This window comes from Eutrigla gurnardus (assembly GCF_963514095.1).
Source record: "Eutrigla gurnardus genome assembly, chromosome: 15".
NCBI classification, from domain to species: Eukaryota; Metazoa; Chordata; class Actinopteri; order Perciformes; family Triglidae; genus Eutrigla; species Eutrigla gurnardus.
Window position 1 is genome coordinate 6611198 of NC_139938.1, and position 13500 is coordinate 6624697.

The following is a 13500-nucleotide window of genomic DNA, read 5'->3' on the forward strand; positions in this document are numbered from 1 at the left end:
CTGTCACCATGGAGAGGAGCCCTCGAACCCCCGGGGGGAGAATGTGGTGTGTGTGAAGTGCTGTGTTGGACCACCACCTGCCTCCGTACTCCAGCAACGCAGAGGTCCTCTGAGCAGTCCAATACCTGACCTGTGTTAAACCAAACGTCAGATTCTGGGAAGTGCAGATCGATGGGTGGAGAAGACCTGAAGTTCACTCTGATTGACTCTGTCCTGGGAGGGCCTGAAGGGGCCTCTCACAGGAAATTGGTATCAGGCTGGATTGGACACAGACTTGAAACACAAGACGGCTTTTATAAAATTCCCGTTCCACTGGATGGAAGACCTTTTCCTATAATTAAATAGGCATTGTGGTTAGAGAGCAGCCCGATCACAAGGCATCATGATCACGTAGCAAGCTGAACCGTATAAATACTGGGAGACATTTTCAGGAGCAAAATCTCCTAGTTTTGTGTCACATTTTAGTTGCAAAATGTTCACACATTTGTCGTCTTGTATTTAGAAGCAAAATGGCTTCTTGTCGTGGTTCCATTCATGGCCCGTGGAAACACTCCAGCCTCCTCCTGTATATTTATCAGGCTCTTTGATGTCTTAATTTAGGACAGCTCCGGACACTTTTTAAACTTCTTTTTTTTTTTTCTCTCTCAATTAACCATAGAAGTCAAACAAAAATAAATAAGCTGTTATTTCGAGATGGGAACAATGAGCAAAGGCTCTGAACATTAGGCTCAGCTGGGCCTGACGGAGCACAGCTCATCCGGCCACGTCTGGGAAACTCACACACATGTACAAAGCCATTGAAGAGGCAGGAATGGACCCCCGGGTGAGTGTGGAATGGAGGTCAGACATCGAGGAGGGGAAGCGGGATCATTCCTGTAAATTCTAATAATGTGGGATAAACAGTGACTGGGGGCGAGTGAGATCATCAGTGTTAAATAAAATCAAATTATATTGTTTAGTCCTCAAATTATAAATGATCATAACAACTAAAGTAAAGTGCAAAAAAAAAAAAAAAACATCTGGTAATCTTTGTCATCTGCTAAGTGTTTGTGTCTGATTGTGATACTTGAAATCAGATGAGAAGATCAATATAGAGCACGGAGGTCCAGGATGGGTTCAGCCTCACTAAAGGGACTACAGGCACAATACACTGGAAATCATAACACAAAATCTTACAAGGACATTAGTCCATGAGTGGAAATGTAATTACAGCCAAGCGTGTGATTGGCTCAGAGATCTCTTTTATATAATACTATTTTGAAACTATTTCCTGTGTTGTTATCAGATAGGTGAACATTTTCAGTCAAAGTTAGCTCCGTAATAAATAGTCGGTACAGTTGACCTGTGCTCTTGTGCCCTCATTGACCCCCCCCACCCAACCACACACACACACACACTCTTTACCCTGTGCTGTGTGCAGAATAAAGCCATTAAATCATCTCTAGAGAGGCTGAATCTATGGAGAGCAGCAGCTCCACCAGCTCTGACCTTCCCTCCTGCCCTGCCTTTATCTCCGTGGTCCCGCCTGCCCGGGCTTTCAACCTGTCACTGCTCATGACTATTGATTCATTGCATGGTACACGAGGGCGTTCTCCCCTCTCTCTCTCTCTCTCTCTCTCTCTCTCTCTCTTTGTCCCTCCATTTCCAACTTTCTTATCTCGTTATTGTTCTCCTCTCCTCCATCCTGTTCTTGCTTACTCTCTTTTTTTTTTTCCGTTTTTGTTCCCTCCCGGTCGTTTGTCTTCTTGTTGCCCCGTTTGCTCGGCCGAGCTGAGGTGGAGAGAGAGTCTGACAGGAAATGTATTGAGACGAGCTCATCGGTCAGACGAGCCTCTCAGGCTTGATGTCTCCTGCTTTCACCCTTTAGACTGATGGCTTTTTAACAAACTGTGTGCATGTGTGTGTGTCACAGCCTCCCTCCCTCCCTGCCGCTCACTGTGTTGCATTGGGCCTCTTACATTCTTGACGTTGAGCTCGCTGACTCGTGGGTATTGAGTGTCATGAAAGCGTGACGACAGACATGCTTTACTCTGTTACAGGAAGTGACACCGGTCCGGTGGCTGTGCGTGTGGCAGCAGCAGCTTCTACTTAACTGCCGTTGATGCACACATTGTTGAGCTGCTGTCGGTGTTGTGTTTAGCGCGTCTGTGAATGCCATTTAAATGCTTTACAGCAGAGAGGATATCCCTGGTGTCTAATGTCCTCTGCAGCTTCAGCCACACGTGTCTAAACAATTACTTGATTAACTGATCGACACAAGAATAACCGCGATAATCGGTTCATCGTTTAAGTCGTCGTCTTCTTTTCAAGGATAAGGCTTAAAGGTATAAGTAGTCACATAACAAACGAGCGGGAGGGAGAGAGAGAGAGAGTTAATGAAGGGTGGGATCGATTGGAAGAATAAAGCATAATTTACACATCTGCTCACAAACCTGCGGGAAGGTGCCGGGTTATGAATGAATGCAGCCCAGGGCACGCTTCATCCTGCTGTGGCCTGTCTGCTCTCCCTGTGCCCGTGTGTGGCTAAAGAGCTCGACGTAGCTTGAGCCTCAGGACGCAACAAGCTGCACACTGCTCCTCTCTAATAGACTCTCGTTCTCCCAGCCCTAAAAAGCGATGGCTCTGCCTTTTGTGCCGAGCGAGACGCTTCCTGTCGCTGTGTTTGCTTTTCTGAGCCTGCTCCCCGAGAGCTGTTGTTGTCCGCTGCTGTTTTAGCATTCACGCCTCTCCCGCTCTTTCTAGCCTGAACAAATCCCAACCCCCACACCCAGCCCCTTCCCTCTCCCACTCCCACCCTGATCTCGAGCTGACCTGCCCTGGCCTGGCCTGAATTAGGACGTGTGGTCTCCTCATATCACCCAGACACACACTTTTCACACACATACAAACTGAACCCTCTAACCGCTGTTATCAGCTTATTTGTCATCGTCTATCTTGGTCTCAGAGACTCGGGGGTTGATTTACCCTAACATTCATGTGTGTGACTGTAGACTGACACACACACACACACACACACACACACAGTGCCAGTAGTGCTGTTGATGAGCCAGCTAAGAGAGAACGGGGGAGTTATGAGAGGAATGTGGGCTGACATGACCACACAGGTCTGCCCTCCAGATATAATAGGCTGGCAGTGACTGATGGAGAGGAGACTCCTGCATCCAAAGACTCATTAGATGACCAACATGTTATCAGCAGGATAGAGTTGGAAGTGATGTAAAACGTTACTGTTTATTTGTGGTACAGGCTGAGAAGGATCAAAGTGTTTTTTGTAAGTATATAATGATGGTAGTCTTATAAGAAATGTTGATTGTTTCCCTTATGATCATGGTATGTTAGTGTGACGGACTGGGTGATCCCTGATCAGATGACTGTATTGTATGACCATTAATAGTGAACAAGCCTGAGCCCAGGACGATACATCCTGTTTGGCTTCATTCAGATGAAGCAGCTGCTCCCTCACATCCCACTGTGACCACGAGAGCTCCGCGGCTCTCACCGATGACTCAAGTTGGAAAACAATAATTGGCTGCACTTTTCTAACTCATATTTTACTAATCGTTTTAACAAATCAAATTTAAAGTCAAGCTGAAAGGACATTTCAAGAGTATATCCATCTTCTCTGTGGTGACGTGAAACAGGATAGGTGGGCGGGGCATAACGCTGGGAGGAATTTGATTTAATCATTGGAAAGATTAGCTCACCACCTTCTCTGGCTCTGGGCCATTAAAAAGACTAAGAATCTACAGCCATGCTAGCTGCTGTGGCTAAGCTAACATCAAACTCATGTTTACCATCTTCTCCATCGCGTGTTTAGTTAATTAGCACCAAACTTTGTGTGTAGCTTAGCATGATGTAGGAAGTACTGGACAAATAGAAATGCTCACCTGCTGGATGAACAATTAGCCGTTTGCCGAAGTTATGACGGTACTGTGGGGAACTGGAAGATGTTGTGGCAATCCATCCAGCACCTGTTTAGATATCTAAAAGTTGGGAGTGTCGAGCGCTGGTGATGCTGGAGAAAAAGTCACTGAGGTCAGGAGGGTTCATCCTATGACATCTTGTCAGTTTCTGTCTACAACGGTGGAGGTAGGACACGCCTCTCACCTTGAAGCCAACGTGAGTGTGAAGCTGAGGTTACTGGCATCATAACGCCGAGTGAAAGCAACAAATCTGTCAACAGTGCTTAGGGTCTATTCATTACTGCAGTGATTTAAAGCTGTCATTTGAATTATTGTCCTCAGGACTCAGAGTCCTGCTGTTCTTCTATCCTATCAGGTAGTTAATTACATTTCCCCGGCATCACATGTATGGATCAGTTCTTGGTTTGATTAGCTCTGGTTCTCAGTGCCTGGCTTGAAGAGAGCTGATTTTGATCCCGAACTATGTCCGTTTTAACGAGAGCAAAACAAGAAACTGAGCAATCGTCTCTGTCATGGTGGAAGTAATACGCTAAATATTTCCATCTGTGCTGGATGGATGTAGACCAGAACACTGGAAGCCCCGGTCTCAAAGCTCATATGAGAGGGAGGAATGAGGAAGACAGTAGTAAAACACTTATCTATCTATAAGGGAGCCTGCAATGCCAAACAATGACCAGGAGGAAGTCTCTGCTCTTATCAGACCCTGAATACATATTATAAAGGGTCTGAGTCGACGATGCTCTGAATCGCACACACACACACACACACACACACACACACACACACAGACTGGACATGCTGCTATGCACGTTCATCGCACAGAGGAGAGATCAGAGCATTGGGGGATTAAATGGGATCTAAGGAGAAGATCCTCGTAACATCCTCCAAAGGAAACACAACCAGGCATTAATGGACTATGAGAGACCCAGAGCAGCATGTAATAGCCTTCCATTTTAATTGTAATGTTGTTTCCTGTGGTTCTATGACTTAATGGCTTTTTCTTCATGGCCCATGTTCATGTTGTTAAGAGGCTATTTGCTCCCTATCACAAATTATGGACACTTAAAGCTCATTATCATCATGTGATATTGATTTTGACTTTGTTGTTGTTTGTTACTTTTTTTTCTCTCTGCCCGGTGCCTCCTCTTCTTTACCGTCTGCAGAATATTGATGTGACCAACTTCAGCAGCAGTTGGAGTGACGGCTTGGCTTTCTGTGCTCTCCTGCACACGTATCTGCCGGCCCACATCCCTTATCAGGAACTCATCAGTCAAGATAAGGTACAACACTACGGAAATTCCACACACACTCTCGGCCTACACCCCCGTCATCTCTTACCATGTAGGTCGGGGTCCTCTCAGCACACTGGAATCATTGGGAATCAATGTATTGATAGAAGGGATGCACACATCCTCACACCCTTGTCTCCTCACACACATACAGCTGCAGCCCCCGGCTCTAAATCCCTACTTACTTGCATACTTGGATTGAGTTATCACCGGGTCGTGACCTACACATACTTTTATACATCCGTATGGTGAGAAAATTCTCTCCTTTTGACCTACTTTACTATGATGTTTTTATCACTTATTTCAACATTTTTTATGAATATTTTGACATAATATACTATGAATATTTCAACATATGTACTTATTCTATCCTTTTTTAAATGTTATTCCTTTTTTTGTCAACGTACTTTACTATGACTTTTTGTCTCCATTTTTTAGCATTATGTACTACTTTTTTTTTTTAAATATTTGTACCGTTTTTACAACTTTTTGGACATAATATACTATGAATTTTACCCCGGGAATATCCTGTTTACAATATCCATGCACAGTAATAGACATACTGCTAAATACAGGGACAACACAACTGAACAAGGTGTGTGTGTGTGTGTGTGTGTGTGTGTGTGTGTGTGTGTGTGTGTGTGTGTGTGTGTGTGTGTGTGTGTGTGTGTGTGTGTGTGTGTGTGTGTGTGTGTGTGAATATAATAGTCCTGTATGGTGGACAGGCTGGCACCAATGATTCTCTGTGCAGTCTTGACTGTCCATTGTAGTCTGTTCCTGGTTGTTTGGTGTCCCATCCAAATCATGGTGTAATGTACGTGCAGAGAACAGACAGATGATTGCAGCGTAGAACTGGATCAGCAGCTCCTGGGGCAGGTTGAACTTCCTGACCAGGTGCAGGAAGTACATCCTCTGCTCGGCCTTTTTCCTGATAGAGTCTTAATTGATAGACCAACTGAAGGCCTGGTGGATCGCAGAAACCTGAAAGCTGTCCACAGCAGACACAAGAATGCAGTACGTCATAAATGAGTCACAGTATAGCATGTCATAAGAAAAGAGTCATAATATAGAACGTAAAAAAAGTAATAATAAAGTATAATATTGTCATAAAAATAGTCATAGTGCACCATGTTAAAAAGTCATTGTATAGTATGTTGACAAGTTTTGTAGAAGGCAAAGCACAGAATGTCACAGTATACTATAATTTGAATACATGGTACAGTATACCATGTACTTGTCATGTACTTGACTGTACATGACAAGTACAGTCAAGTCATGTTTTATGTTGAAAAGAAATCATAGTAAATTGTAAAAAGTTTAAAAAGTCATAGCATAGTATTTTGAAAAAAACTCATAGTATAGTATAGTGGGTCTATATAGAGAATATATATAATACATTTTGTTTGGTTTAAAAGCAAAAAAAAAAAAAAAAAGATTTCAGTATTCAGGTTGTCAGATAGCTCAGTGGTAGAGTTGGCGTCCTAGTACCCAGGCTTGGAATCTGACCGGCGGCCCTTTCTGCATATCATCCCCATCGCTCCCCCTTTAACTCTCACTGTGGTCTCAATAAGAGGCAAAAAAAAAACCCAAACTGATAGTAGTGAAAAGTTATTGTATAGTCTGTGGAAAAACTTTATAGTATGTTAAAAAAAAACAGTCATAGCATATTATGTAAAAGAAAGTTAGAAAAATGTCATTCTATAGTATGTTGAAAGAATTCATAGTATGATTTGTTGAAAAAAGATAGTATATCATTTTAAAAAGGACAAAAATGTCATAGTAGTATGTCATAACATTTACATTTACATTTACATTTCGGGCATTTAGCAGACGCTTTTGACCAAAGCGACTTACAATAAGTACATTTGTCAAAAGAAAGAAACCAAAAAGTAATAGTGTAGTATGTCACAAAAAAGTAAGAGAAGGCATAGTATAACATGAAAAAAGTTATTAAAAACCCTAGTAAAGTGTGTGGGAAAAAAGCCATAGTATTGCATGTGGAAACTAAAAAGTAATTGGATAGTATCGTAAAAATAATAAATAGCATGTCGATGTATGAAGTTGTTGAAAGAAAAGTCACAGAATTATAATTTTAATAAACAACATGAAATCGTCGAAAAAAGACATTAAAAGTTGACGTTGAAAGGAAATCATTGTATAGTAAATTGAAAAAGTAAAATTCATAGTATAGTATTTCTAAAAAAGTCATAATTAGTTTGTAGTATTAGTTGTCTAAAAATGGCATTAAATGTCATGGTACAAATTGTAAAAATACAACTCATCATATAGTATGTCCAACCAAAGGTTTTTTTTTTTATCAGCCTACATTTTCAGACAAATAAAACATCTCCGCTAACCTGAAGTTAAAGAGCTTAATATCGAGCCCTGTGGTCTCTATATGGTACAGTTGTGACATCACAGACATTCCTGATGCCTGTTTAAAGGTACCATTTCTGAATATAATTTTGGATCGAGTGTTTCGTTACTTTCACAGTATTTACAGAGTACTTAGAGCTGCTTTATAATAAAGGTGGAAAATCAAATTTATTATAATAAGGAAGATGAATTATGCACCATTTGCGTAGTCATGCTGTACGTGATGGGGATCACAGGGCAGCAGCTACCGTGGAGCTCAGTGTTGGACCTGCAGATGGTCTACACACTAACTGTACAAACAATATGCTTCCTCCGTGGGGACTCGGGGTCTTTCAGCCACCACAACATTAAAACAATAGACCAACACCTCCAGCCAGGCTCCACACGTCCTACGTGACAAATTAGTCATGCGGGCGTGCATTAACGTTGAGATGATGACAGGGACATCTCTCTGAATAATTCAATAGGCGCGTGTTGGCTTTAATAACTCTTGCTGAGTGACTTTCCCCCGAGGCCCAAACACCCAATGTCTCCCAGTATAATCTGTCCCTCCAGTAATCCCATTACTGCCCTGCTTCCCCTTTATCATAGACGAATCAAGGAATCAATGTTATAGTTGGACTTACATTGTAGGTGACAGAAGGGCGATGTGTTCTAAGTAGCAACTACTGATTAAGAATCTAGGATTTTTGTAATTCGTCATCTGTGCGGATGTCTAGAGGCAATTAATACAACAGTTGGAGTGTTTGTGATAGTCATGATTAGCATGTCCAGGACCTGAACTCTAGACCCTCAAGGAAGAAAATCAAATTAACTTGGGGTTGAGAGAGACTGAATGGACGTCAGCTGTGGTCACGTAGGAGGTCAGCTTGAATTTAGATTTCTCATGTTCTTCCTGTGGAGACGTGACGATCAAAAGTCCACAGTTTCATGAGAAGAATTAGGGCTCAAAGGAATTCCCTCCATGTTAATTATGCTGACACGTCTCAAATGAACACGGGGCGTACAGCCCAGACAAACAAGCGAAGGCTTCCGTATGTTTGGGGCGTGTTGGGGGGCTCGGTGCTGCTGGTTGACCCTCCGTGTGTGGTGCTGCAGGATGAAGGGGTGCAGGACTTTCACAGGCTCTGAACACCCAGTGGTTTGTTTTTCTTCAGGACCGGAATCTGACCCTGGCTTTCCAAGCCGCCGAGAGCATCGGGATCAAACCGTCTCTGGTGAGTAGAGCTGACACACACACACACACACACTCAGATAAGACAGAGGGATCCTTTGATTAGACAAATTGGAAACGGCACACTTGATTTGCCGAACTTTCAGGCTGTGAAGCTTCAGCACAGAGATGTCATCTCCTTCTCCCTCCAGGCAGGATTGGGCTTCACCGTGTCGTATGACGTCATATAGACCGGCGAGCCGCCGCCGTGTGCTGGAAACGTACGTCACACTTGAGAGGAGGGTGCCTACTAGCTTGATTCAGACCAAGGAGTAAAAAAAAACACCTCTAATCTCGTAAATGAGCACATCGTCTCATCCGTTTAAAGACTCTTATATAATGAAAACCATGCAAGCAACTCTATGAGGCTACACGTTGAGCTAAATGCTAATGTCAGCATGCTAACATGCTCACAATGACATTGCTAACATGTGGATGTTTATCAGGCATCATGTTAGTTAGTTTGACATATTTGTCATTAAACCAAAATATTCCAGTTCATATAACAATCCTTCCCAGAGCTGTGAATACAGTATTTCCTAAAATGTCTAACTATGAAGAACATAAGAACACCATTATTAGGCTGGATCTTAAAATACAGATAAAATGTTGAGGATAATTTATGTTTAAAAGCTTAAATAACGGTCACAATCCGTTATTTAAGCTTTTAAAAGTAACCGGATTGGCTTGAAGGTAATCTGGCAATTTGACCAAACAACTTCATAACTATCATCACATTTTGACAGAATGTTTTGGTTTAATCCTGATTGGTGCTGGAAGGTTTGTGACATCATCGTCTCCCAACTGAGTCCCGCCCACTTCAAACCATTAACAAAAAAAATGTCAAATGACCAAAACTGTGTTAAAGCGTGTGTTTATAAGATCCCATCCCTCATGCTTAGGAGCTCATTGAGAAAATATATTTTCCAGGACCTTTAAAGGTTCACATATGTGACTCATATGTCCTTCACAAAACCGTCACTTCACTGCCTTCAGGCCACAGAGCAGAAGCTGTGGTTCATAAAGACACACACACTCACACACACACACACACACACACACACACACACACACACACAAACACACACACAAACACACACACAAACACACACACACTCACACACACACACACACACACACACACACTCATTTTCACCGTCACTGCCAGTAAAAGTGTGACACTAAACAGATTAATACTGAAGGGAAACCCTCAGACAATAATAATAAAAATAATAATAATAAGGTGAACTAATTGTTTATACCTGTATGCTGTACAGACGGTCCCTTTACACATTTTAAATATGATAAAACAGAGTATGTGAGACATAGAGACCCCCAACCCGGCGCCTCCTAACTCTCTATGCTCTTCTGATGACGGCTTTGAGGAACAGGACGAACCAGATCAATATCTGGTGGTTATTATTCTCTCGGAAAGTCCAACCAAAATAACTGCTTTAAGATTAAAATACGCAATCCAGTCTCACAGTTCACCAGCTGGACGTCAGCAAGGAAATGATTTAGGCTTAAATGTTTTGCAGAGACCAAAGGTCATACTTCTTATTAATTCTCCATTCCGTGCTTGTGGTTGCTAGATTGAATACGGGAAGCTTGTTCCCAGGCTCCTGACTTCCTACTTTTCAGCTCTCTCTCTCTCTGCCGCATGAAACCAAGAGGTCAGACGAGGCCTGGAGAGTCTGCTCTTCCTCCCGTTAGGAGGTTGAGACATCGTGGAAGTCACTGTACTGAAGCTTCTCTGTAAATCTGTGCGTCGGTTCGATGAGGAGTCATGTGAAAGCCCGGTTCACTGTCTGACTCATCGCTGTTGGCCCCGATTTATCCCGCATCCAGCTGCAGTCTGATAGCGAGAGTTTTTCTCAGTGTCTTAGGCACACTTTGCGAAACACATCATTCTAAGCATCGCAGTCATTTGTCCTGCAAAGATCCCTCAATCAAAGCCATCCTCACTCTTAACTGTCGAGAGTTCACTTCATCAGCACGTTCTCTGCCGGCAAAATGGCGATTCAGTGACACGTGGAGGGAACTGTATCAGTGACAGAGGACAGTCCTGTTTCTTACATACAGTCACCGATAATAAAGGCACACATCCTTCACAGCCGACTGTACCAAGTCTGCTCACAGGTTCCCTGTAAAACATAAAGTAAAAAATTAAAGTAAATAAAACACTTTTAGAAAAATCCTGATTGGATGTCAGGTCTCTGATCCGCAACAACAGTGAAGAATGCAGATGATAACCTGCTTTTGGGTTGATGGTGTTTGGGCAGACGTTCTTATCAGGAGTGACTTCATGATAATGCTGCTCACCATTTATGTTCATACTTAAAACCAAGCAAAAACCAACAGTCGTGATTGAACAGATACGATGCGTACAACATTAAAAATAACAAAACGTGACACAATGTGAAACAAAAACAGCTTAATAGCTTGGTTCATTTATGAGGGGAAAGAAAAAACGAGTGAATACAAAACAAACCAATAAAAAGCAACAAAATCAAACAGAAAAGAAAATAATATATAATGCAGCTGCTGCGTTTCGAAGAAAGATAATAATAATAATAGTAATGATAAATGTTTGCACTTTTATGATCCATGCAGAATACATTTAATCAGATCAGCAGATCATATCAGATATTATTGCTGCATTTAAGCTCTGATTGTCCTGACAGACGTGCTGTTTGTTAAATTATACAACAAAAATACTCAGCGTTCCTTCCCTCTATTGAACACAGGACATGGAGGAGCTGATGAAGACGGACAGGCCGGACTGGCAGAGCGTCATGCAGTACGTCTCTCAGATCTACAAGTATTTTGAGACCTGACCGAGGATCAGCTGGAGAACACAGAATCTGAGGCACTGCGGCACTTTGACGTCGCCGTCCAGACGGACGCCGCGCTGCCGCTGCTCACTGTTTGACTCTAGAGACGCCGCCGAGGAAATCTCAGTGAAACCGAGCTGCAGTCTTCACATTTCTCAGCGGGACGCCACAGTGAGCACCGAGGCCCAAACGTACAGAGACTGCAGTCAGGAAACACATCACCGTGTTCATCTTCACAAGCTGAAAGTGTCACCGGAGCATCTGATTCACAGACACATGACGAGACCAACAGATCACCTGACACGTTGTCCAAGCCTTTAGTGGTGGACGGCTCCTCTGAGAGGATCAAGGACCGATTTGGGTTTTTATTGACTATGAAAGAAGTGACAAAAATACATAATGATTGTCCATTATTTGCCAATTATCAGTGTTGATTGTGAATCAAATGCTCCAATTCTTTTTCAACATGTGCCAAATCTTGTCCCTTACTGAAGACTTTCTATGCATGGTGGGAGTGCAGTGTGACGATTCCTTTCACCCAACAACATGCAGTCATGAGTGTTCCTTGTCAACTACTTTCTAGGCTTTTTTTTTTAGTTCTGAGTGGTTTGAGTTGAAATGAAGCCTTGATATTTTCCTCTTTTAATCGTTTGCGTACTAAATAATATAAATTAAACAAACGCTCGCTGCCGTCTGTGATGCAAACAAGTTTGCCAGAATCGAACCATCAGAATGTGCCATACACACTGTGTTGCTTCTTCCCTTATCCATCCAGACTCTCAACTGTGGTACTGCAGCTGCTTTGCAATATATCCATATTTGGCATGCCGTGTTAAATTATGCAGGGTGACTTTTACATGTAGAGCTGAGCCACAACACTTTCTCTGTGGTACGATTCAGACAAGCCGCCATGCCCTCATGTTTCAGGAGATAAAAGTGTTATTTATTTATTTACGAGATTTACATCCTGAAAAGTGAGAATGTGGACAGAAGCGTGTGCAGTTTTCTATTTACAGATGTTGGATTTGGAGGCCTGTTGGATGGATATTGCTCAATAAAGAATTGAAGTTTTACATTCAATCTCTTACTTATTATTATTGTTGTATTATTGTATTATTATGAAGCGAAGTGTGTTCCTGTGTTGCTCTGGTTGAAGTGACTGCGTTTCCAGTGCCCCGTTATAAAGCTCTGTTCCAGGGTTGTGAAACGTGGCTATGTGGGAACACTGAGTGGAAAAACGTTGCCTGCTTGTCACATTCTCCTGAAACACATTTCAACAGGTAGAGATGATGGAAATATATTTACACAATCAAATCTGTCTCAACAGAATTAAACAGGGATCAAACTTAATCTTAATTCTAGATGATGTGACTTTTTCCACTCTTTAAAACTCATTTCCATATATAAATATTAGTAGTCTGACTTCAGTTTGCGTGAGTCAAAGGCGGGAGGTGAACAGTAATCCGCAAACACCGTAAAAACATGAGCAAACCCCGGTTATTTTGGTCCCTGGTGTGGGGGACAGAAACTCCGCGATTTCGGCCTGATTGAAACCACATGCGACCGCGTGCGTGGGATTTGGCCGGCGCGCGTGCGTGCTGTAGGCTACAAACAAGAGAGCAAAAACACGAAACGCAGAGCACGTGGAGGCGTCGCTAAATGTCGTTTAATTTGCGCGTAATTACGCACGGCGGATGAATGACGCTCGTTTAGAAATCCACCCGGATAACGCTACTTGAAACCGCGCACGCGTGTGTGTGTGTGTGTGTGTGCGTGTGTGTGTGTGTGTGTGTGCGTGGGGCGTGGCTTCTCTGTGAAATAGAGATTTTTTTTTAACCTCTTTCTTTTCTTGCGTCCCACCTTCA

General features: G+C 42.7%; 1 protein-coding gene across 4 annotated transcripts in view; it reads left to right on the forward strand.

The window, feature by feature from the left end:
• specc1 (sperm antigen with calponin homology and coiled-coil domains 1) overlaps window positions 1-12684 on the forward strand; it is a 67276-nt gene extending 54592 nt beyond the window's left edge. For all 4 annotated transcript variants that reach the window (XM_084029784.1, XM_084029785.1, XM_084029786.1 and 1 more), the window contains 3 exons: window positions 5087-5203; window positions 8746-8805; window positions 11549-12684. In XM_084029784.1, the coding sequence (XP_083885910.1) occupies window positions 5087-5203; window positions 8746-8805; window positions 11549-11638 (267 nt within the window). In that variant the 3' untranslated portion in view covers window positions 11639-12684. The remainder of the gene's footprint in view (window positions 1-5086; window positions 5204-8745; window positions 8806-11548) is intronic.
• Window positions 12685-13500: the final 816 nt, after the last annotated feature.